This window comes from Lagenorhynchus albirostris, chromosome 14, assembly GCF_949774975.1.
Source record: "Lagenorhynchus albirostris chromosome 14, mLagAlb1.1, whole genome shotgun sequence".
NCBI classification, from domain to species: domain Eukaryota; kingdom Metazoa; phylum Chordata; class Mammalia; order Artiodactyla; family Delphinidae; genus Lagenorhynchus; species Lagenorhynchus albirostris.
In genome coordinates this window covers 17,752,587-17,779,041 of record NC_083108.1, presented here as the reverse complement: position 1 = coordinate 17,779,041, position 26,455 = coordinate 17,752,587, and the positions used below count along the sequence as shown (strand labels likewise).

General features: G+C 37.5%; 1 protein-coding gene across 4 annotated transcripts in view; it reads right to left on the bottom strand.

The window, feature by feature from the left end:
- Nucleotides 1–17,338: 17,338 nt before the first annotated feature.
- The window catches only part of TXNL1 (thioredoxin like 1), a 35,185-nt gene continuing 26,068 nt past the window's right edge, over nucleotides 17,339–26,455 (bottom strand). Inside the window, exons 7-9 of one of the 4 annotated variants that reach the window (XM_060120947.1) lie at nucleotides 24,730–24,834; nucleotides 20,079–20,121; nucleotides 17,339–18,651 (exon numbers count right to left, since the gene is read on the bottom strand). In XM_060120947.1, coding sequence (XP_059976930.1) covers nucleotides 20,083–20,121; nucleotides 24,730–24,834 — 144 coding nt within the window. In that variant the 3' untranslated portion in view covers nucleotides 17,339–18,651; nucleotides 20,079–20,082. The other 3 variants (XM_060120948.1, XM_060120950.1, XM_060120949.1) reach the window with 3 other exon arrangements.

Genomic DNA, 26,455 nt, shown 5'->3' with positions numbered 1-26,455 from the left:
TTTGAATTTGGAAGAACATAGCTTCTTCCTGCTCCTCTCCCTTCAACAAAAAACTTCCTAAGGAACTTGAAAGGTAGGCTTGGCTTTGACTTCTGTTTAAATACACATCTAGAGTTTTGAATGAGTATAAACATCTTCATTACATTTGTTTTCCTCTTTTATTCTTGCTACAGCTGCCGTGGTTTCAGGCTTCTCAGTGTCAAGTTGTGAGCAATCATTTTCTAAGTCAGTTAAAAGGCCTTTAGGTGGGGCTTCCCTGGTGGCGCAGTGGTTGGGAGTCCGCCTGCCGATGCAGGGGACACGGGTTTGTGCCCCGGTCCAGGAGGATCCCACATGCCGCGGAGCAGCTGGGCCCGTGGGCCATGGACGCTGAGCCTGCGCGTCCGGAGCCTGTGCTCCACAACGGGAGAGGCCACAACAGTGAGAGGCCCGCATACCGCAAAAAAAGGCCTTTAGGTGAAGCAGTAATCTAGACTATAATTGTCTGTGGTGGTTTCCCAATACAGTCCTATAGAAGAAAAGAAAACATATCTGTCCTCTGAAAGTTGGCTTCTTTTTCCAGAGCCCAAAGTGCATTTTAGGTGCCTTACACAATGATTATACCAGAATTATACAACTGAGTGAAAAATTCAATCAATTCCTTTCTTTTATATATTGTTCATATTTTGGAAAATAAATAACTTCCCTTGTCTAAGCTGGGAAGTGTGCAAAAACGAATTGATACGTCAGTTTGTTTTGGGTTAAAATGTTTAAGTTTCCTGAGTCTATTTAGACGTACAAGTTAGAGTCAAGATCACCACCATCAATTCACTCTTGTAAAAATCCTTAAATGGAACCTTCTCTTCCTCGCTGACTTCTCTAAGCTAACATTCATTTCCTTTTGGAGGGACGGGGGCAGGGGATTGAGAAGATTTAAAATTTGAGTTTCCTGAAAATTATCATATAGTACAGCAGTCCCCAGCCTTTTTGGCATCAGGGAGTCTTTGATGTCTTTGTGGAAGACAATTTTTCCATGGACCAGCAGGGGGGTGGTTGTGGGGAGGGGATGGTGCAGGCAGCAATGCGAGCAATGGGGAGCGGCAGATGAAGCTTTGCTCGCTCACCTCCTGCTGTGCGGCCCGGTTCCTAACAGCCTGTGGGACCACCACCGGTCTGCGGCCCAGAGACCCCTGGTAGAGCAGTTTAACAGCATTCAGGAAACTGAACCCATTTAACCAAACAGTTAGTTGAGGACCCATTGCACGCCCAAAACTATGTTAGGTACAGGTGTGAAATTCAAAGTCATTTAAAGAGACAAAATTAACACAAATGCAAATACTGGAGAATAATGAAAGATGGCATCTGACTATACGTTGCATTGTGAGATGCTGATTATAAGGAAGAATACAAAAGTTTAACCAGATAAAAATTCTGGGGTTTGTATCTAGAATCTTCCTTCACACTCTTATTTCTTCCTTGGCTAAGAATGAATGAAAAGCAGGGTTGCAGGGTGGAGAGCGGACAGGTTTGACACTCCCGGCTCTAGATGTGTAAACTTGATCGAATTCCTGAACTTCTGCAAGCCTCAAAATTTTGACCCATACAAAAGAGATCGTAATACCTATCTTCCTACCACATGGTGTAGTGAGGATTTAATAACTCAATTAAAACCCACAGTATGGAGCTCACGATAGAAAGTAAGTGGTAGCTATTGTCATTATAATATTGTGATCCAATCCTTCTCATCATTTGACCCAATTTGCCTAGGGCAAAGAATATTATACCTCCCCAGGCACTGTTGTGGATACCCCGTGTGGGTCAAAAGACACAGGACTTTACCATCCTCTTCTGCTAAGTTGTTCCAGTTTGGTATTTTATATACCGAGCATTCCATCCTTCACTCCTTTGCATATTTCTTCCTCAACGCTAGATTCAGAACCTCCCTTCACTCTTTGGACCATACATTTAATCTTTGAAAGAAGAAAGAAACATCTTACATTGGAATGGGATGTCTAACTTTCCAAAGAGCCTGTAGGCCTCATCTCATTTAACTCTTATAAATCCTTGTGAGAGAGGTAAGACCTGCACTAGCTTTTTCATTTATAAAGTGGGAATAGGAAGGCACAGAGGAGTCACACAACTTGCCAAAAGTCACACAGTGAGACGCTAGCCAAGCCTGGATGACAGCCCGGTTCTCATCCACAGTTCTGTGCGATTTACCCAAAAATGTTGCATCTAGAGCTTATTGCAATGTTTCATTACTTTACCTGGAAACCCTTAAGATCATAGCCTGATGTAGAGAATGTAGCACAGAATGTCTTATGTTCATTCATGTTTTCCCTCAACAAATATTTTTTGAGCACTAGTCACGTGCCAAGCATTCTCCTAGACACTAAACACTGCAGTAAATAAAAGAGACAATGATTTCTAACCTCATGAAGTTTACATTCTGCTGGGGGAGACAGAGAATAAACAAGTAAAATATTTGTGTTCTTAGATATTGATAAGGAGAAAAATAAAGCAGGGAAGAGGGATGGAAAGTTAGGAATTGGTGTTGGTGAGTTCGTGGCGGGGAGATGGGTGGCCAGGAAGAGGGCAGTGAGGAGGTGGCACTTGAGTAAATGTGGAGGAGTGAGGGAGCTGGGCTGTGAGACATCCAGGAGAAGAGAGTTCTAGGGAGTAGCCAGAGCAGGTGCAAAGGCCCAGAGTTGGGACTCTGCCCCTGGAATAATTGGGAAAGAGCAGGTCGGCCAGTGTGATTCAAGCCAGAGAGTTCAAGACAGGAGTGTGAGACAGTCAGAGGAACGGGGGCGAGGGTGGGCAGGAGCAAAAGCCACAGTGGGGATTGGAGGGTGGAAGGGCTTGTGAATCACTGTGAGGACTTTGCTTTTGCTCGAGTGAAATGCTGAGCCGCTGCAGAGATTGGAGCAGTGGAGTGTTAATGACGTTCCCAGCTGCTCCACTGAGCATAGACTCAAGGGGGATGGGGCAGGGTGGGAGCAGGGTTGGAGGGAGGAGCTGTTGCCATAATCCAGGTGCAGGATGATGACACTTGGGTCGTGCCCTCACCTCACACCTGTTCCAGGATGAACCAAGGTTAACTCAGAGAGTGGTATTAATGAAGTCAAGGCCAAGGAATCTTGTGAGTATCCTTTGGGCCAGTATTACCAACCTGAGCTTCCAGATCTTTGGAAGTCCTCTACTGGTCCCTACACATCAATACTCCTAAAGGAGATCATTTCGAATGTTGCTTAGGCTAAACACCAAGTTTCTGTGTGTGGGCTTGCAGCACCCTGGCTTTCTATGCTGATCAGAAGGTTGGGTTGATCTCAATGCCTGTCTTGAAGGTTAAGTAGGAAAATAAATGAAGACAAATGGGGTTTGTTTTATGGACCTAAGTTTTCAAAGCATGGGGCCCACAGTGGGGGGCAGTTAATATATTCATTCCTTGGTGGGTAAAATAGGAAAACCACTGAGATAGAGGGTGGCAAAGCGATCCTATTTCAACTCCTCATCTGAGCGTGGCATCTCTGTTCTTGATTCCCTAGAATCTTGATTCCCTCTCCTCCTAGAGAGGAGACGAAGGTGTGTGCCTGGTCAGGGCGGGTGTTTCTCGGCACTTCCAGAGTACACTCTCTGGAAAGGAGACAGTGGGGGGATGGGGGACAGGGAGCCGTCAGTCAGAACAAGTCACCGGGGCCTCAGTTTCCTCATCTGTGGAACTAAGAGATTGGGCTAAATGATCCACATGGTCCACCCCAGCTCTAAGCATCTATGATACTGTGAGTGGCCCTTGTTCGTGGGGAACGAAGGAGAAAGGATTTCATTTAACACCTGGTCCAGGTAAACAGTCTAGCATTTAACTCTTTTGCACACCTAGAAGACGTCAGCATGTGTAAATATTTTTCACTCTTGGCCTAACAAGGAAATTTTAAACCCATCTGACAATCGAATCATGCGATGTCTTACCAAAGTCTGAATTTAGAAAAATGTTATAAAACCTTCTTTTTATTGAATGTATTTGGATCAACAATGAAGTCATGCTCCTGATTTATATTAGGGTCATGCACTATACATCAAGGTCTTGGGTGGGCTTAAATTATATCTCAACTGTATTTCTTTTTTTTTTTAAGAGCCAAGAATATGTGGAAATACTTTGTTTTGTTTTTATCAATCGCTGGAGCTCACGTGATATATTTCAACGGCCAGCCGTACTCTGGGGCTTATCCTCTTGGCAGAAAAGGCAACTGTTAGGAGGTCAAGCAAGGGCTCATTTCCTCCCCTACAGGCCAGTGGAGACCTTCCCTTCCCAGAGAGACTTTCATTCCTTTCGTGTAGCCTGAAGGCATTGTTCCCTAATAAAATGCAGCACATTGGGAAGATTGTCACTTGAGTTACCCCCAGATTTACTATTTGAAGACTGAGTCGAGATCAACTCTTGGTTAGGAGAGGAGAAGCAAATATACAATGAGCATCTCGGATGGCGAGGACTGAGGAACCAGAGGCTGGAAGCACAAAAGTCCAAGGGTCCTTTCTTACCAGTGTTTCCCCGGCAGAGTCCTGCAAACCAGCACAACCATCATAATTCCCATATGGGGCTTCAAGAACCCCATTTTCCTTGGTTAAGTAAACTTAAACATTTATTTGGATTTACCCAGGCACACATTCCCAACTCTTTTCCTGCTGCCTTCTTGGTTGTTGAATGACTGACATCACTGAGTGTAGAATTGTGGCTCTGACACTCTTGGGTAAGTTGTCACCTAGTCCAACTTTCCACCCCAAATAGAGATTCTCTCTGGCCCACTGAGGGCCTCTGTCAATCCTTAAATCTTTCTGGTGATGAGGACCCCACTACTCCATAAGGTGCTGTGTTTAAATAATGTGCTATTTTATTTTTAGGAAGTTCTTCCTTATGTTGAATCAAATTCTCTCTCTCTTTAAACTTCACCCATTCCATCCAGTCTTCCACAATGACTTTGATTAGTGGATCTCAAAGTCTAAATTCAAACATTCTCCCCTGATCATCAAGGCCCTCCCCTTTATTGTTTCTTTCACTGGCCTAGTTTTAGGAAAAATCCTATGAAGTCTTGGTGACAGCAGATCTGACAAGCCATGCCTATCTCAAAAGGAAAGGAAGGCTGGAGGATCCAAAGCTAAGCTTAGTACAGAGCAGATTTTCGTGCGGCTCTGATACTCCATGTGGTGTATGACATTCTCCCTGGAGGTATTCCCAGTGCCTTAAGAGGATCATTTTCCAGATTTGATAACTGATCACATTTTCTAATAGTTTCTAATTCTTACTTAAAATTAATCCACAATGAATATTTTGACACAAACCCCCGCAAGGAAATTACTTCCTATCCAAATTAACTACAAAATCAGGAAAAACTTTAAATGGTTCTGCAGCCCACTGCACTCAGGAAGCTTGCTTACTGCATTTCACTGGGCTCTTCCTGACATCTAGTGGTAAAGTCTGGAAGCGCCTACAGCTACTCATAAGGTGGGGAATATTCTTAATCTTATTTAACATTTATTCTTTGAATATTTTATTTTGTAAAATTGTAAACGAAATTCATTTTTCCACCCACTATAACGATATACTCATCTTTATTTTAGGCATCTTTACTGCTTTATACCTTTTCTATCTGGGCTTACTTTGAAATCAATGAAATCTATTTTTTTCACAGATATAGAAAAAAAATCCTCCTTTAAAAAAAAAGTATTTTGCTTGTGTGTGTGTAATTTTTACTTTATATATTTTATAAAGGCATAGTTGATTAACAATGTTGTGTTAGTTTCAGGTGTACAGCAAAGTGATTCAGTTATACACATACATGTATCTGTGTAAAGAGGCATTTTGGATAAGCATAAATAACTCAATTTTGGTCTGGAAGCATACTACAAAGATGTTTTGCATAAATGTATTCATCTTCAAATGTGGTTTTTAGACTTCGGATTCCTGTGAAATCAGAGTCATTTATAGCTAACCTTTGAATGTATTGTTATTCACAATTAGAAGTAGATACATTTCACAGGCAGAGAAGCTGACAAGTCTTTAAGCCTTCACACTCAGTTTTGCAGGAAGAACTGAAGTTAATTAGAAGTGATTATACATACACTGCCTGTGTGTGTGCATTTGTGCTGTGCACACGCACCACAAAAGCCTTGGGAAGGTTGCATTTTTTTACGTTTTAAAAATAAACATAATCTCCTTCCCATGTGTTGCTATAAGCCCAGTAAATCTAGGAAGCTCAGCAGGATTGAACAAGGTCATTTCTTGTCAGGACTCCAAGGGGGAGCAGGAAGCAACCCAGAGCATCAGATGCTGGCATCCTAATCCCTGCTCAGCACTGGCCTGGGGGACACGCTGGGCCAGCTCGACCTGCTGGCAGACTGCAGCTTGGATGCGAGCACAGTCAGAGTCAGGACTGTGGTCAGGACTGTGGCTGTCTTCCTACAGGGCCCCTTGTACGATGGAACGATAGCCCCGCTCTGCTAATAAAGGCAAAATCGCAACCAAGTTTGCTCTCTTCTTAGTTCTGGTAAACAGGAAAGTAATTGTGAGAAGGTATATCCAATCACTACCTTAAAATCAAAGAGGCTTTATTGATCTGTTCTGGGTTTTGTTGGGTTTACATATATATATTTAATATAGTATATTTTTAATTAAATGTAATATATATTTAATTCAATGTCAAAGCCCTTCACCAGTTGGCTGGTCCAGAGACTCTGGGTGGACCATCCGGTGTTGTCCACATGGCGGTGGCCGGGGGGGATCGGGGGAAGTGGAGGACCTGTTGCTCGAGTCCGTGGGCGGACAGTTCTGGTCCCCGGGTCAGCAGGCGGGGCAGGCCCCGTGCTTGAGGTCACAGAGACCAGATCAGAGCTAAGGAGAGCCTAGAGCCTGGGCCCGGGAAAGTTGTGCCTGAATTTGGGTCTGCCACGGGGGTGGCCCTGGAGCCTGGGTCCACGGGAGCTGGCCTTGAGGTTGGGGCTATGGGGACTGGCTGGGCACCGGGGTGGGTGAAGAACCTGGGTCCGTGTACTTAGCCTGGTGCCGGACCTGGCTGGACACCTGGGTTCGCAGGCGTCCGCCTGGAGCCTGGCGTCACAGGATCTGGGGCAGATGGGGGCCCAGGTGTGCAGGAGTCACGGGAACTGCCGGAGGCTGCTGGAGCCAGTGGGCACCAGGGTGAACCAGCGGCCTGGGTCCATGGAAGCCTGCGGGGAGCCACCTGGCGCCACCGGTGTCGGCAGGCTGGCTGTGGGGCTGATGCGTTCACCGCAATTCTCCTCCCACAGGGACAGTGTCTGTCTCCACACTGGGCTGCCCAGGCTTGGGGGAGGGGGAGAGGGAGAGGGAGAGGGGAGCGGATAGCATGAATCTCTTTCCCACCCGCCTCAATGCATCTTTTCTTAGGTCTGCGCTCTACCCAGGTGCTGTAATCCTCACTTGGCAAACTTAGTTCCTGTGAAGGTATTTTCAAGTGTGGATAGTTGCGGGGGGCGGGGGTGTGGAGGTGAGCACTAGAAATTCCTATGAGCCATTTTGCTGACTTCACTCTAGCTTGTATTAGGAACACACAACTCAATAATAAAAATACAAATAATCCAAATTTTATTTTTTGGCTGCATTGGGTCTTCGTTGCTGCGCACGGGCTTTCTCTAGTTGCAGAGAGCGGGGGCTACTCTTCGTCGCGGTGCGCGGGCTTCTCATTGTGGTGGCTCCTCTTGCTGCGGAGCACAGGCTCTAGAGAGCACAGGCTTCAGCAGTTATCGCATGTGGATTCAGTATAATCCAATTTTTAAATAAAGTGTCCTATACTAAAGACATTTCTCCAACGAACTGGCTAAGAAGCACATGAAAAGATGCTGGACATTATTAGTCATCAGAGAAATGCAAATCAAAACCACAATGAGGTATCATGTCATATCTACTAGGATAACTAAAATCAAAAGTCATATAATAACAAGTTTTGATGAGGATATGGAGAACCAAGAACCCTCATACACTGCTGCTGGGGATGTAAAATGATGCAGCCACTTAGGAAAAGAATCTGGAGTTCCTCAAATGGTTAAGCATAGAATTACCATATGAACCAGCAATTCCACTCCAAGGTATATACCCAAGAGAAATGAAAATATATGTCTACACAAAAACTTGTATATAGATGTTTATAGCAGCATTATTTATAATAGTCAAAGATGAAACAGCCCAAATGTCCATCAGTAATGAATGTATAAATGAATGTGGTATAACCATACAGTAGAGTATTACTCAGCCATAAAAAAAATAAGTACTGACACATATGGGTGCACCTTGAAAAGATGCTAAGTTAAAGAAGCCTATCACAAAGACCATATATCATGTGTTTCCATTTACATTAAACATCCAGAATAGAGAACTCTATAAAGACAGAGAGTAAATCAGTAGTTATGTAGGAATGAGAGTAATGAAGTGATGGGATGTTAACAGCTAAAGGGAGTGAGGTTTCTTTTTTGAGGTGATGAAAATGTTCTAAAATTGACTATAATGATGTCTGCATTACTTTGTGACTACACCAAAATCCACAGAAGTGTACACTTTAAATGAGTATGGTGGGGCTTCCCTGGTGGTGCAGTGGTTAGGAATCCGCCTGCCAATGCAGGGGACATGGGTTCGAGCCCTGGTCCAGGAAGATCCCACATGCCACAAAGCAACTAAGCCCGTGCACCACAACTACTGAGCCTGCGCTCTAGAACCCACGAGCCACAACTACTGAAGCCGTGCACCACAACTACTGAAGCCCACATGCCTAGAGCCTGTGCTCCGCAACAAGAGAAGCCACTGCAATGAGAAGCCCGCGCACCGCAATGAAGAGTAGCCCCTGCTCACCACAACTAGAGAAAGCCTGTGCACAGCAACGAGACCCAACACAGACAAAAATAATAAAATAAATACTTTTTTTTTAAAAAAAGAGTATGATATGTGAATTATATCTCAATAAAGCTGTTGTGTGGGTTTTTTTTTAAGTATCTTTAAAAGTTTCTCCTATCCGAATCCATTCTATCACTAAGTAATATGTATCTTTCTTATTTTAATATTTACGTTTTCTTGAAGATTTTAAAACCCTATTTTTCATGAACATACATTTTTATCAACATAAATGCTGGTTAAAATATAGCTAGCACAGAGGGATCTGACTCAGACTCAAAACTATTTTTTTACCATGGACTAAGCAATCTCAGGCACAGTCTATTAAAAAAAAAAGTGCCATTATTCAAAACTTTTACTTCGTGTAATGACACCCTAGGTAATTCAGATTAGCGACCCACTGATAACAACTAAAAATGCAAGACAAAATTTTTAACATATTTTTGAAAGTATCAAAAGGTTAGCCCAAATCAACAAGGCCAATTTGCCCCCAGGGCATTTGCCAATCCTGGGGGAGAAGCTATATAACTGAATTGCATTTTTGTACCCTCCTGAGGAAGTAGCTATGAAGCTTGGAGCATATCAAAGGTAAGAACAATGAGAAACCATCCCCAAACTTGAGCAGGAACCACAAAGACATGGTCCTTGGAAGAGGACGTGAAATAGAAGTAAACTTACTCTAGTCAAAAGAAAGCTAATATACTACATTAAAAAGAGACAAACTCGACTTTAAGGCAAAAATGCATGATTAGAAATTAAATTCACTCCCTAAATATAAGGGTTCAACTTACTAGGAAGATACAGCAGTTCTAAATTTATATGTATCTAATAAACTGATATCAAAACTAGACATTAAAAACTGGCCAAACTTCAACAAGAAACAAACACACACATGAACTTGACCTAATAGGCATAAACTGTATCCAACAACTACAGAATATTCTTTTCAGGCATATTTTCAAAAACCACATTTATAAAACATTTACCAAAAAATGTATTATTGTAATTAATTATATTAATATAAATCATATTAAATAATTTTATGTAAATGTATGTATTATTATACATACATAGGGCCATAGTCAAATTTCAACAGATTTCAACAGCTAAGTCATGTAGAATATGTTTTCTGACCTCAATGTAATTAAGCTAGAAGTCAAAAACAAACATATCTGAAAATCTCCATTTGTTTGGAAATTAATAGATATACTTCTAAATAGCTCATGGGTCAAAGAAAAAATTAGAAAACATTTGGTCAAGAGAGCAACAGATCTTGTGGTATACAGTCAAACCAGTTCTTAGAAATATAGATTTAAAGCATTTATTTTAAAAATAAAGCTGAAAAGTGAGATGTCTCCACTACAAGAAGTAGAAAAAAAAGTAAAATAAAGAAATCTATAGAAAAGGAAATATAAAAACATAAATTAATGGATCAGAAAAAACACACAAAATACAGACTCAATAAAACCAAATTTGTTTCATTAAAACAGCCAATAAAATTGATAAATCTTCAGTGAGACTGATTAAGAACAGCTCAAATTCTGACCAACAGGTGAATGAATAAATTTTGATATACACAATAGAGTACTTCTCAGCATTGAAATGGAATAACCTGTAAATATACACAAAAACATGAGTAAATCTAAAAATAATCAGGTTGAAAAAAAATAAGTCAGAAAAAAGAGGTCATACTGTGTGACTTTTCATGTCTCTCCTTTCCAGATGATCACTTCTTTCTCCCTTTTCATGACACAAAAAATCCTCAGCAAACTAATTTAGCTAATTTAATCCAGCAATATATGAAAATAATAATACATCAAGTACAGTTAATGCAAGGAAAAGGTTGGTTTAACATTTGAAAATCTATACTATTCACCATATTAACAGAATAAAGAAGGAAACACACATAATCATCTCAATAGATGCAAAAAACTACTTGGCAACATTTATCACCTATTCATGATTTTTTTTTTTAAATTCAAGCAATAGAAATAGAAAGGAACTTTGTCAGTTTGATAAAGGACATTTCTCAAACTAAAATCACTTAATAGTGAAACACTAAGTGCTATCCCTCTAATTCAAGAACAAAACAAGCATGTTTATTCTGACTACTTTTTTTTTTAATGTTTTTTTTTAACATCTTTATTGGGGTATAATTGCTTTACAATGGTGTGTTAGTTTCTGCTTTATAACAAAGTGAATCAGTTATACATATACATATGTTCCCATATCTCTTCCCTCTTGCGTCTCCCTCCCTCCCACCCTCCTATTCTGACTACTTTTTTAAAAAATATTTTTTATTTATTTGGCTGTGTGGGGTCTTAGTTGCGGCACGCAGCATCTTAGTTGTGGCATGCAGGATCTTTCATTGCAGCGCACGGGATTCTCTCTAGTTGTGGCGTGCAGGCTCAGTAGTTGCAGTGTGTGGGCTCCAGAGCACACAGGATCAGTAGTTGTGGCACACAGTCTCTCTAGTTGTGGTGCACGGGCTCTAGAGTACACGGGCATAGCTGCCCCGCAGCATGTGGGATCTTAGTTCTCTGACCAGGGATCAAACCTGCGTCCCCTGCATTGGAAGGCAGATTCTTAACCACTGGACCACCAGGGAAGTCCCTACTCTCACTAATTTTATTTAACACTGTACTGGAACCCCTAAGCAGTGCAATATGGTAAGAAAAAAAAAAAAGATACAAAGTTTAGAAAGGAATAATTAAAACTCTATTTGCATATGATGATTGTTCTATAGAAAATCATAAGGAATCTATTTTTTAAGTCATTAGAACTAATAAGGGAGTTCACGAAAGTGACAGACTACAAGGTCAATATACAAAAATTAACTGTATTACTATATGCTAGTAGCAAACAATTGGGAAATGAAATGTTTAAAATTCTATTTACAATAATGTCAACAAACATCAAATAGCTATAAATAAATCTAATGAAAGAAGGACCTCCAGGGCTTCCCTGGTGGCGCAGTGGTTGAGAGTCCGCCTGCTGATGCAGGGGACACGGGTTCATGTCCCGGTCCGGGATGATCCCACATGGCGCAGAGCAGCTGGGCCCGTGAGCCATGGCCGCTGAGCCTGCGCTCCGCAACGGGAGAGGCCACAACAGTGAGAAGCCCGCGTACTGCAAAAAATAAATAAATAAATAAAAAGGACCTCCATATTGAAAACTATAAAACATTGCCTTGAGAAATTAGATCTAAATAAATGGAGATATACGTATTATATAAATATGTACTATATAAATATACTACATACCATGTTCATAGATTGGAAGACATTATATTCAAGGCAATCAATCATAAAGCTTTTTTAAAAAATTGATAAGATGATTCTAAAGTGAAAATGCAAAGAACCTAAACTAACAACAAAAAAATCTTGGTTATGAAGAAAGTTGGAGGAATTATACTACATGACTTCAAAACACAGTACAAAGCTAAAGTAATCAAAACTGTTATACCTAACAGTAGACAAATAGATCTATGGGACAGAACAGACTGTCCAGAAGTAGGCTTGTACAGTTCATTATTTTCAACAAAGGTGATAAAGTTATATGTCCATAAAAACAGGTAACTCCTGAAATGGCATGCATGGATTGGAGAGTTCTGATAACAATTGCATTAGGGTACTCTGAAAAATGAGTATGTTGGACCAAAGTTTTTAGCATTCCCAAATTCAATGGAGTCTGTATTTTGATTAGTAAGTTAAGGAAGCAACAAAGCTTCCTCTTATATAAACTGTGGGTTAAAAAATTTTAACTCCAGGAATTTTTTTCTTAAAAAGTAAAAACGCAAACCAAAATGTGAACACCCAAATATCTTCTCCTTGCAGTGCTAGACTCAAGCCAAAAATCAGATGAAGTGACGCCTATTCACCTTACCTTTTAAGGGACACCTGTTTACTTCTGTACAAGCCTAGCCCAGTGGTTTGAGTTGGCCTGTACGCTTACCCCAGGCCCCCTGCCAATTGCCCTTTTTTGAGTTACATACCCATTTTTAAACTTAAAAGTCACCTGCAGTCAAGGCTACTCCCTCCTAGAAGCATTCCTAATGCTGTCAATGTGTTGACTCTTTTGAGGGAATTGTGTGGTCAGGGAAATGAAACTGCCCCACTATTTTTACTGTCCTTGGTCACAGGGAGATTATAGGGACCCAGTAAAGGAGTTCTCTGTTACTGACTGGAAAACGCAGAAAAGCAGGTTTTAACCATTTGTACATTCAATATTACCCTATAAAATTAGAAATCTTATTACTAAGGAATCTGACAGAGGAATTACCTTTGTAAAATCAAAAACTTTTAAGAGAATAAAGGTAGTCACGAAAGAATGTGTCAGAATGACTGATGGGACAAAATTTATAATTACAAACAAAATACAGGAGAAAAAGCCCCTGATTATAAGGAAAGACTAAAGCCTTTAACAACATCTTCAAAGCAGTATTTCATATTCTTTTATGGAATGTTGCCATCAATCTCCATGCCTTGCTAATTGTCATGTAAAACTGTGTTCAATGATAGACTAGGAAAGCTTCGCAATTCCTTTGCCGGAAGGGTTTCAGAATCCAGCTGTCTGCTGATACCACTTTCAACCAAAAGATTATTAATATAATTAATGATTCTAATAAGCACTACAAAGGTTGTTTCCACAGCTTAATGGATTGACAACTGGATATCCTTACTAAGTTCACTATTTCTACATTTGATAATGATGTCTACTCCCTCTTGAATTTGTTTAGCACCACTTTACTCACTCCTGTTTTTCCTTCCTACTTAAGTCTGCTCTCAGGCTCCTCTTTAGCTAATTCTATATATTTTTTAGTATTCCCTAGTATTTGCTCCTTAGTTTCCTTCTCCCCCTTTATATTCTCTCTAGATGCTCCCATTCATATATCTATTTCAACTTTCATGACCTAAATGACTCCTAGTTCCCTAATTCTAGCCCTAAGATCTAAAACCACATTCCTGCCTGTGTACCTAATAGACAACTCCACCTTAAAGCCAAAAAAATCATGATACATTGTTCAAGGCAATGTTGTATCCAAAACTATATTCATCTTCCCCTCCCAACTTGCTACTTTTCCTAAGAACCAACATTTCTACATATAAACGTGAAACACTTTTGCATCATTGTGGACTCCTCTCTGCTTCCTTCTCTTCCCATAAACTAAGGATAGCTTGATCTCTTTCACAAGAAGAGCTTCATGCTATGGTTTCTACTTGCTCTTCCAGCTTCATCTCCTCCCTCACCTCAGAATTCTCAGCCTTCTTATGTACACAGCATGCGCTCTTCCTTTCCTCTGCTGAGCTCTCTTCCTTACCTTGCTGAACTGCAGATTCCTACAACCTCTCAGATTTACCTCAAGCATCCCCTCTTGGAACCTGAGAATTGGTTCGATACTTTACTGGTGACAGAGACCAAAGTAACTTTGGTTTGGTACTAGGGACAAGTCCTGGCATTACTGCTGATAAGCCTATAAATAAGACTACAAATAATTACAATGCAGTCTGCTATGTACCAGGGTGCCAGGGTGCTGCGGCAGCAGAGGAGGCTTACACAATCACTATGTGTTACTTCTATCAGTTTTTCTTGTACTGAGCCTTGTAGATAAGTAGGAATTTGTCTGGTGGACAAGTTAGGTCAGAGGAAGGCATTAGATACCAGAGTACATTCTGGTAACTGCTAGTAAGGTGCACCACACAAGGGGAAATGAGTGGGGTTTGGGGGATAGAGAAGGATGGAGAGGGAGGGCTCACAGGAAGACCTCAAAAGGCGAACTAGCAGCCATGTGGAGGACACATTACAGAGGCCAGGTCAGAGGCTAGGAGACAACCGGGAGGCTACTGCACTACACTTAGCAAAAAATGATGCCCCAAAGCTGTGGCAGCGAGATGGGGGAGCAGGGCACAGAAGACAACTCTTTATCCTTGATCCAAAGACAACTCTTTATCCTTGATCCAAATCCTTGATGGGGGAGCAGGGCACAGAAGACAACTCTTTATCCTTGATCCAAAGTATCCTTGATCTTTATCCATTTCATCTTCACAAGAAGCCTAAGAGGTAATGTTCCTATTTTTAACTCGAGGAAACAAGCTCCTAAGGATGTTGCTCGCTTGACATGACACAGCTTAGAAGTAGAAGCAGAGATACAAACTTCAAAGATGCTGCTCCTGAGTAGCATGTGTCAGTATCTTAAATGTATGTCCAAGTATAAAACAATAAATCATGTTTCACAACTAATTCTGGCCTGTTCACCTTACCAGGATTCCTAAGTAAACTTCCTCTTCCCATGGAGAAGCATAGCAAGTATACAGAGGAAGGAGAAATACCCGAGCAGATTTAGGGTTACATAGCAAGATCTTAATATTATTCTAAGATGTGTACAATTTTAGTAGAATATACAAATTCTAAAGTTACCTTATGGGCCTAGTTTAGTGCTACATTCTCCAATTAATAATTTTGCATGGACCACAGAGTTGAAAAGTAATTTTATTTGCCTGTAAAATCTCCACTCTGCCCACTTAATCTTATAGAGGTAGGACATATTAAAAAAAAAGAAAAATAAAACAATATAGAAAACAAACTTATGGTTACCGGGGGTAAGGGGGGGAGGGATAGACTGGGAGATTGGGATTGACATACACACACTACTATAGATAAAATAGATAATAAGCACCCACTGTATAGCACAGGGAACTCAATACTCTGTAATGGCCTATATGTGAAATGAATCTCAAAGAGTGTATATATGTATATGTGTAACTGATTCACTTTGCTGGCCACCTAAAACATAACATTGTAAATCAACTATACTCCAATCAAAATTAAAAAAATAAAATTTTAAAAATAAAAGAAAAAATCTAAAAATAAATAATAAAAATAAAACTTGATGTGAAAATATGCTTAAAATGACATCAATATTCTGCCTTAGGCAATAGGCTTGAGGAATAAAATATTCAATATTTTAAAATCACTTACTTAACAAACATGCTACATGTATATTACAAAACAATGTGTTTGGCAATCTTTCTAAAATACAGAACATCACCTCTAACCAATGAGATGTTAAAGCTAAGTGAACACGATGTTCCTCAAAGTTCTCCTTTAGTGTTCAGGGAATAGATTTCTTATTCTAAATTACTTTTCTAAAAAAAAAAAAAGAATCTAAGGTTAGAAATGACCAATTTCAGAAGAGATATACACCTACACAAAACGTAATCTACCAAACTATATAAATATTAATACAAGCAATATGGGTAACCCCTAAATTTCTTTCATTCTTTAAAACTCACAAAGGAGAGAGTGTAAGTTTACTAATCTACTTAACTCCAATGCTTCCTTCTCATTACAGAATTAAAGATTTATCTTAGACATTAAGAGGAAGATAGGAAGATTTGAACTGTTTTAGGTTAAAAAGCACCCTCGCCATGTCAAGTGTATTGATGGCAGCTATAAATAAAATACTGAGCCCAAATGTACAGTAACAGCACACCTGTAAATGCTGCAAGAAATGTAGTATACATCCTCAGGCCTTGAGACAAAGATAGCAGACAGGTTTCAACTCACATGTCTGTCAACTCCAGCAGATTAAGTAGCTACCTACAACAAAACGAGATTGGGGGAAACCTGACCAAAATGGAGCATAAATGTCTTCCGTGGGCATAAGAGTATTGTAGCCTGCGTGCTACTCTTTGCCCTCAGCCTTATGCTGACAAAGACTCTGTACTGAAATATTTTTGTTTCTATTATAGGTAGGCTATTTCATTATTGTTTCACACCAGATAATGCATCCTGATGTAAAATATAAGTCAAATCAAGAGAAAAGTTTTGTGGGGTATTTGTGCTTTTGTTCGGTTTTTGCTATGTCTGACAAAACAAACAATAAACCTAATATCTGTTTTCTAGAAAATACTATGTAATGGATGGCTACCATTACAATAACTAAGGTTATATTTTTTAAATGCTCTTCCTATTCATCTGGAAAATTCAGTGTTACATATAAATATGTATATATGTGTGTGTGTGTATATACACACACACAGTTTTAGGAGAAAACATCAGCATTTCAGCTTTGTAACTTAAATAATGTTAACTATGCATGTTTATTTGTAAAACTTCCCATAGTGAAACATGTTACAGTTACCTATAAACATTCATTTCTCACTACTTACAATTTGAATAATTATGAAATGTTTGTATATTGCAAGCGAGTTATAGAAAGTCACATAAACAATATAAATCTGATGCCCAGTCCTTTACAGATATGAAGTTATTTTCACTGGGTTTTCAAATTGTCAAGTATAAATAGGATGAGGTCACCAATACTTAAGATGAGGCACTTGAACAATTACCCAAAAAGGTTGTTAAGTGTACAAAAGTGTAAAACAAAACTTTTGATATTAATCTTACTCAATTTCAGACGTGATTAATCTGAGATGGTCTATATTAAGAAGTGTTATAAACTTTTATTTTATTTCTTGCCCTTCTGCTTCCCCTTGACCCAAGGCAACATAACCGTGAAACAGACATCACCACAGACCAGTTAATGTGCTTCCATACAAAGAAACGAAACATTATTTAATGACATTGGGGTTTCAGAAAGTGACTATTTTACCACAAAAACTTGTGCATAATTTTTTTCAGACACATGGATAAATACACTGGTGACTCAAAGGCAAATCAGTATCTTGACCAAGTCCTAGACAAATAGGTCCTCAAATTTATTATCAACTGAATCAAAATTTTAAGTCTTACGTACTCTTTTTAAACACTGAATTTTTAAAATACTGAGAAATTTAAAAATTTAATTTTAAAAATAGAAAAATTAAAAAATTAAATTTATTAATATTTTCTAGATTACAGTTTAAGATTTAAAAAATAAGGAACAGATGCTTTGTCTTGCCAGCCTTTTGTGAAAGACCTTTTAAACATATATATGTGGCTAATTCATTTTCAACCTTAACATGTTCTCTGTATATTTACACTGTATCTTTTGGTAGTTAAAATATTAAACGCTTGATTAAAAGAGATCAATTCCTGTTGCTTCATGAATTCATAGTACTATATTTTTCCCTACTGTCAGATTTCAACATACCTCTACTAGTAAAGAAAATAACTCAAATTTTAAAAGTTTATCCAATAGGGTTTAAAATCTGTGGTCCCATTAACTAATAGTTTTAGGTGAGAACAGTTAAATCTCATTAAACTTATTTAATTCTGGTAGTTTATAATTTGAGTAATTTCTATAGCCCAGATACCCAAATGCTGTTTAACAAACATATGAGTTAGTTACTCATTGGAACATGGTTAGCTATTCCAAGTCCACTTATCAAAATCACTTCCTGTGTGTGTGCACATGAGCACACATACACTCCTTAATTCCCTAAAACAGTTCTGCTCCTCTAAGGAGAGAAACTGTCTTTTGATCAGTATGCTACCAGACACCTATGTCTCTGCTAAAATCAGAAGATGGCCAATTTTCAAATAAATGGAAAGGGAAAATACTTATTTAGAACAACAAAAATTAAGCTTGGCAAAAGTAGTTACTTTTATTTACAATTGCATGTATTAAGATTACAAGAGAAACACTAGTGATACCATCTGAACAAAAGCAATGATTTATTGGTAATGGCAATGAATGAAATATTGAAAGTCTCTGGTGAGAATCAAGCAATTATCCAGGAGCTGTAGATCTGACTGCAATATGGTCTTCCAGTGTCTTTTGTACCTTAGTGGCTTTCTCCTTTTTTGCCAACTACCTAGGAAGAACAAAAATAACTTTATATGTACTTCTTATTGATTTAGAAATATGAGTTATTTTAAAAATAATATTACAAATTGTAATCATTTTTAAAAGCTGGTATTAATTTTTATCTTTGCAATATTTTGGCATGCAGTATTATCTTCATTGTTGAAGCACACTGTGACCCTCCCTCCCTTCCCAGACTCTAGAAATTAAAAATAAAACACATGCAGGCTATTTTTGGTTTCCCACACTGTTTTAAGAAAAAGTAATGCAATTTTTCAAAACAAGGTTGACAGTTTAGAGAAGTTAATAAAAAGATGATGCTACATGAGTGAAACATATTTGGCATACTATTTTTAGGCAATGAGATATCAAATGCCTGCCGATCATAAAATAATGTACAATTAAAAGAGTATGCTAAACTTATGTCTTCATGCCCAGGATGACAGGTTTCTAGACTTTTCTATCAATATGCAGACATGCAATGAAAACAGATTAAAAATGACTAATTTGGCCTAGTTTCTATTTTTAAAAAACCCTGATTGCTACAATGTACTACTGAAATGATAAAGAATAAACCTTGTTTCAGGCAATGATTAGAAAAATTCTCTACTGAAGGGTTTAAAAAATGTTCTAGTTGCTATAAATGTAGCAGATTAAAAATATAAAGAATAAATTTGGTTTCTACCAATAGTTCTAGAAAACAAATCCTCTGTGGGGAGGAAGGCTCTAAAACTACATTCTAATCAAACAATTTACTTTAAATCTAAAGTTTATAACAATGTATTCTCATGGCAGAAATTCCTCTAAGGAAATCTACTTGCAAGCTATTGAACATATATTTGTATACAAAAAAATTTCTATGTATGTCTGTAAATATAATTTTCATATTTTAAATTGATTCTGGTCCCAACGGTAGTATCTGAATCAAGTAAAACTCACACAGGTCTTCAGTACAAGTCTGGTCTAAAATAGAACATGGCTGGGTCAATGTCATTCATGGGAAAAGATTATAAAAACCCTTTCCACTGAATTCCTAATCACGTGATGCTAGAAATGCTGTTTTCCCCATCTTGAGGAAAATCACTTTTACTACTTTAAAATAACTCCTCTCTGATCCAAGGAAACCATGTGTTAAAAAGCCCAAGATGCCAAAAAGATACAAAAGGTAGTCTCATAAAAGAGTACGTGGATGAGAGTTAAGAAATTTAGATTTTAAGAGCTGGGGGGAGCTTTCCTAAGAAAGAAGGGGAGGGGGCACTATCTGTACCACAAATGGATTTAAGCAGATAAACACTGAAAGCATTATTGATCATTATATCCCTTGGGAACACACAAAACACAGAGCTATTGGATTAAGCAAAAGAAAACAAAAACAACTAATATTAAAAATCTAAATTTTAACAGATGTGACACAGTAGAAGACATGAATCTGCATACTGTTTCACAGGTTGATAACTCTCAACTTGCCAATGTGTATTCTCTGTAAAAAAGAAGAAATTCAGCATTCCAATATGGAGTTTCTCACCCCAAAAGTAAAGCTCTTTTATTCATTTTTAAGTCTTTATATTACACCTCAGACAAACAAAAATTTTGGTACATCAAAATTAGATGTCAAAAATATTTATTCAGTAAAGAGTCCATTGATCTTCTATGTTAATATTTTAACCCAGCCTAACATCCAGTCCATAAGTCTTTCAACTGGCCTTGATCTCACTTGTGTTGGCAAAGCACAGGACATGCCCACAATTAATCAGCAAAAAGATTTTGGGGCTACAGTTCCAATGAGAAAATAAAACCCACGTCTCTCAAATTCAGCCTAATCAATATATTACACTAGTACTGATATAAAAGAACTTGATGAAACTGCTCGTATTTGATTTCCAAAATGATTCTACAGTTCCTAAAAAATAAAATTTAAACTTCAGATCAGATTAAAACATTAACTAGTTAAATCTAAAAACATTTACAACAATGTAAGTTTTATTGCAAAATTATTTCTCAAAATGTAGCACAAAACTAAATGAGACAGGAGAAAGTAAATTAAAATAAGTAACAAAAAGTTGGGTGAGCAACCTGGTATGGTAATGAAATTAAAGCACCTAGTTGCAAGCCCAGAACAAAAACCAAAACAAATAAAAGGCCAACTGAGAAACATGACTAGAATGAGATCTGAAGAAGAGACAGTTGAGGAAATTTAGGTAACAAGAAGGCTGATCCAGATGATAGAAGCTGTAGAAATCTTGCCCCAACAATGGTGAGAACATGAGAAGGGTGAGAGCAGACAGGTGCAGAGAAGCAAGGAGGGGAGTAGAGTGAGATAAGGTCAGTCTTTATATTACTTCATTTTTAAAAATCTTCTGGTTTTAGTTCATTTGAGTTGGATTAAAAAAGCTGAAAAATAAACAGACAAAAATGTTACAAAAATAGCTGATACAGTGAATGGCCAGTTAAGAAAAGTCTATTTTTATTAGTCATAGAAAATCTGCTCTGCCTTTCAAATGCACCTCATTCCCTAAGAAGCAGAAGCCCCTTCATTTTTGCTCAGTTTTGTATACTTATATTATTTTTGTGTTCAAATAAAGCAATCCATGTAAAGAGCATATTTTAGCAAAGAAAACATCTACTTCCAATTAAAATGGCAAGCTTTTTTCATGCTACAACACAAAGAATCCATTTACAACAGAAAGCCTAAGTATATATTATAATCTGGGCATAATGCTTCTTATGAGGCAAAAACAGACCAGTGGAAGGTATGTTCTAGTCTCCAAAATCTGAAAAGTATAACCTTCTAAAGCTGTAACAGCATGCAAGGTGGTCTCAGATTTCTAGCCACATCCAAGATTCACCAGCATTACCTTAGCTCTGTCACCTTAGTGACATAAGGAGAAGATCAATGACATTCTGAAAACTAAAATTATCTGGAAACAACTCATACAACATAAAAATGTAAACTGAAAATGCTACCAAATTCTATTTTATCATCCATTAAAATCATTTTACACAGCTCTCTTCACTACACAGAGGTATCAAAACTTTCCTCTCTGTGCTGATAAAATACATGCCCAATCTATACTGAAATTTTAAATACCAATTACTATGTACAATTCCTTTAAAATTCAGACTGACTAAATAAGGGAAAGAAGTGCCATACTTGACCCATCCTCGAATGAAGGACCTGCACCTTCCCACTTCCATGCCCAAGGTTCCTGTTTTCCATTCTACCTAGAGTGCCCACTGCTATCTTTTCCTCTATCCATTTCTACTCCCACAGCTTAGTTCTAGGCCCTTTTCCTCCACAAAACATTCTGATATTTTCCCAGCCATTCTTGGGAAGAAGGAAATATCACCAGGCTGGGAAAGGATGAGAATACTCTGTAGAGGAAGAGAGCCGTGAACTAAAGCTTTGATTAACTTTGATTAGCATTCCAAATGTTTGTGCATTACCCTTTAACAATATAAACTCGTTACTGGCAGAGCTTATGACTATACCTAGCATAGTACCACAGGGACAACAAGTACCATACCATGTATCGTGTATTTCCTTTACTAGAAACACCAAGCTCACTGATAGTTTTTAATTAAGTGACTCTACACAAGGCCAATTTCAGTTAAACATAAGCTAGCTTTTTAATTGCAGTTTTCCTACACTGAAGTTGTTGACTTAGCACAACATGAAGAAAACTGAAATATTAGCTTACTCTTGAAGAATAACCCTAGAGTTCAATGAATGACACGAGAACAAAACTCATTTGGAAACTACTGAAAGAAAATGTAATATTAATATATATAAGAAAGTCATTCAACCAATTAAAATTTATCAAACATTAAAAGCAATGGATTAAGAAGTCCAGAACACGAAGAAGGGAGTCCATTATAGCATTACATTATTTTCACAGCAGTTCTCAGTGTGGTCCAGGCTGGGCATCCCTGAGACCCTTTCATGGAGTCTTCAAGGTCAAAACTATTTTCATAATAATGCTAAATTGTTACTTGCCTCTTTAACTAACTCTCATTGTCTCACAAATGTACAATGAAGTTTTCCAGAGGTTACATGACTTACTATAGCAAAACTGACTGAATGCAGAAGCAGATATGAGAATGAGAGGATTCTATTAAGCTAGACTATAAACAAATTGGTCAAAGTGTAAAAACAATGCTCTTCTTCTCACAAAATTAGTTTCTGTTTTGAAATATATATATTTTAAAATATTACTTGTGTTAACAGTGATTTTATTTGTAAATAAATATTTTTTAAATTTCTCAGTTTTAACTTCTAAAATGGTAAATATTAGATAAATATTGGTCCTCAATAATCTTTAGTACTGTGAAGGGGTCCTGGGACCAAAAAGTTTTGAGAACTATTGTTCTTCCATAATTTTCAATAAGGTAAATAGCATTTTAAAACAAACACAAATACTCTCAGACAAGAAAAGAAAAATACCTTTGCTATCCTGAAGACAGTCCAAAAAAGGTAGTTTGATAGTCAAAAAAGAGAGAAAATAGGCTAGAAGGGATGTGAGGTGGGATGTTAAAAACAAAGAGGTGGAGACATCCTTAGATGGACAATTATTAATGCACATTGGAAAAACTATAACTGAATGGCAGGCTGGTAAGAAGATGGACAAGATAGAGTAGGGGTTACCTAAAGGAAAAATGGAAATCAAGTAGCATAAGCTGAGGTGAGAAGCAGGAAACCAGAGCCGAATTAATGGTATGAGAAAATAATAGGATTTAGAATAATAGATCTTAGGAAAGAACTGAGCTAAAAAGAAACTATGCAAGGCACGGTTAAAGCCAAATCCAATGGCATTTAATTCAAACAAGCAAAGTAGCAAAGCAGGTGGCCAAAACGACTCTGTTGCTCACAGTTTCCCAGTGCAGCATATTTCGTATCATAAAAACGTAGATGTTTAATCTCTGCTTCTTCTGACCTGTCATTATGTGCATGTCAAACATTTGACATGACAGATCTAATAACTGTTTCTAAACCTCCCAAAAGTTAACTATGCTGTGAGACAGAAAGATAGCAGTTGGAAAATGACATTAAAATATCTATTGTCAAGGTTATCAATTTTGCAAAAACAGCGTACAATTTTATAAGCTCATCCACTGTTATGAAATTTTATGAATTTTTCTGTTATTGGATTAAAATTATATCTGCAGTGCCATCAAAAAGAATACGCTTTCAGGGTGTTCCATGGCTCCAATTCCCCAAACAGGGCTGTAAGTTTTAAGCCAGGTGCCTCTTCCTCCAGGCATTGACAGTGCTAGGGAAACTCTTCCTCTCTTATAATCACCCCAAGTTCTAGACTGCCCGCCAGATGCAGCCATCAGAAACACAAGTAAAACCTACATCTCCGGTGCTGCTGCACATTTAGTCTGTGTACAGCAACCGGGTTCTGTACTGATAAATACATCTATGATCTGTGGTTGTATATTTTAAGAGTCATCCTAAATGAACTGTTACCAATTAGAAGTAGTTCCAAGAATGAAAAAAATGTTCTCTTTCCTAAAGGTCCCATAGAACTTATAAATTCTTTCACAAACTTTGGGACTATGTCCTCAAAAACAAAAAACAAAAAAATTCACTGAATACATACATATATGCCTGTTCACTGAATAGTTATTTGCTGAAATGTGTTCTTTCAGCACGAAGACATGGTTTGAAAGCATCTCAGTGTAGTAAAACTGAGTCCATTCTTTTTGATTAAAATTGTCATTTTAAATATGTTTTCATCAGAAACAATGATAATCAAAATCTTAATATAAGCAAGCAAAGTTCTTAAAAATTCATTAATAATGATTTAACTTACTACTACTATTTTTCATTATTCCTAACTACTTTCTGTAACCAAACAATAATTTTTACCCCTCTTATTTGGATGCCATTCATTAATAGACACTATAACAGTAGGACTTATTTTTATTAGAGATTTCGTTTAGTAAGAAATCTAAAAATGTGATTAGAAGAACCTACTGTTCTGTTTAACCTTATAAAATTTCATGACATATGATTTTGACAGCTTTAAAATTATTTCCTTAAAATTGTTATTTTTATTTCTCCTAGCTATCATTTAAACAAACTTACTCGTTTGAAGTCATTCATATTTGTTGCCTGGACTGGAGTCCCAATAAAAGTAAAATATGAAATTCTTGTTGTTTCTTCTTCACCCTGATTGGACTGAACAAATATCTACACACACACACACACACACACACACACACACACACACACACACACACACACACACACACACACACACACACACACACACACACACACACACACACACCAAAAAAGGAAAGAATTTTTACATTAATGATTATACTCCTTCTTTTATAAACATGCTTTAAATTTAATCAATTTCCTTAGGTTATTAATAAAAATACCTTCCATTCTTTGTAAGGATTAAACCAAATTACATTTAGACTAGTACTCCTATAGCATTATTAATTCTATTGTTTGCCCAGCTATTCTTACCTTCTCCAGGGATGTCATGGCAAGACACTCACATACACAAGTTCTTGATGATTTAGTGTGATGGTGTAGGAGGGTCATAGTTAAATTATTTACAAAGAATGTTGAAAGGGTATGAAATTCATGATTACAATGGGCAGAGTGTTACTGAAACTTTACTAAAATTATAATTTTTCACTGAGGAAAATCTCTGCAGTTATATTCTTTCTGATAATCCTTCATTCATTCTATTTCCTACAATTTTAAAAGAAAAAAATAGTACTGGAAATAGGGTCCTAAAACTATACTGTGGCTTACATGTTTTTTCAAGCTTGGCTCTTTACCCTTTCTATTTAAAAACTCCCCTCAGCATGTTAGGAGACAGAAACTTTACTCATAGATCCTTTTTCAATATACTGAATTTTTAAAATTTGCTCTATTAAAAAAAATAATACTCTACATGCTGTCTACTTAAGATTATTGCCTCTCTTGAATTCAGCAACATACTTTTTTCATTCTCAGATGGCACTAAGCAATCAGTTTTTGTTGTTTTTACAGGAAACCACAGATTCATCTCAAACTGAGCTATTCAATTAAAAACTCTAAGTCTATAAGTGGACTATTAAACTATCTATTTATTTGCAATGCTTTTTTAATCTAAGCACAACAGTTTACATTTACTGCTTTTAAAATCCATCTACTTATTCTGATTAGACTTCCTGATCAAAGCTGTCATTTCAATTTCAATTTTATCACCAAAAAAAGTGACAGGCATGCTTTCTCTGTCGGGATTTAAGTCACTGACTAAAATTTTGATTTTGATAGGACACAGTGAAGACTGTGAACCTATCACAAGATAACTATGTTCAATGATTCTCAAAGATAGAGGAGATTATATTAGGATCTCTGGGTTTAAAGGGCTTTTCCAATAAACAAATGCCTTCCTCCCATCACTAAATAAAGTAACAGGGGTTATTAATTGAATGTTACAAATATGAGTAAAGTCAAAAAAATATTTCATAACCAGTGTTCCAGTATGGTATAACCATTTTCTGTAATTTCATCTGGGTAAAATATTTCAACTACTGAAAACTCAACTTTATATAATCTTTCATCTTACCACCATCTTACCATCATATACCACAAGTATATTCTGTGAAATTCTACTTTCTGAAAACCTCGTAAAATGAACACATGCTATGGCATTCTAATTTACAAAAACCAGAATCCACTAACACAAAGAAATCACATTAGCTTGGCATGCCTTGTTCTCAAGTGACTCTGCTGGTTCCCACTCCTTTTTCTAGGTATTCTACTATTCTTTTATAACCCTCCTACCCCCTCCTCTGAAGGAACA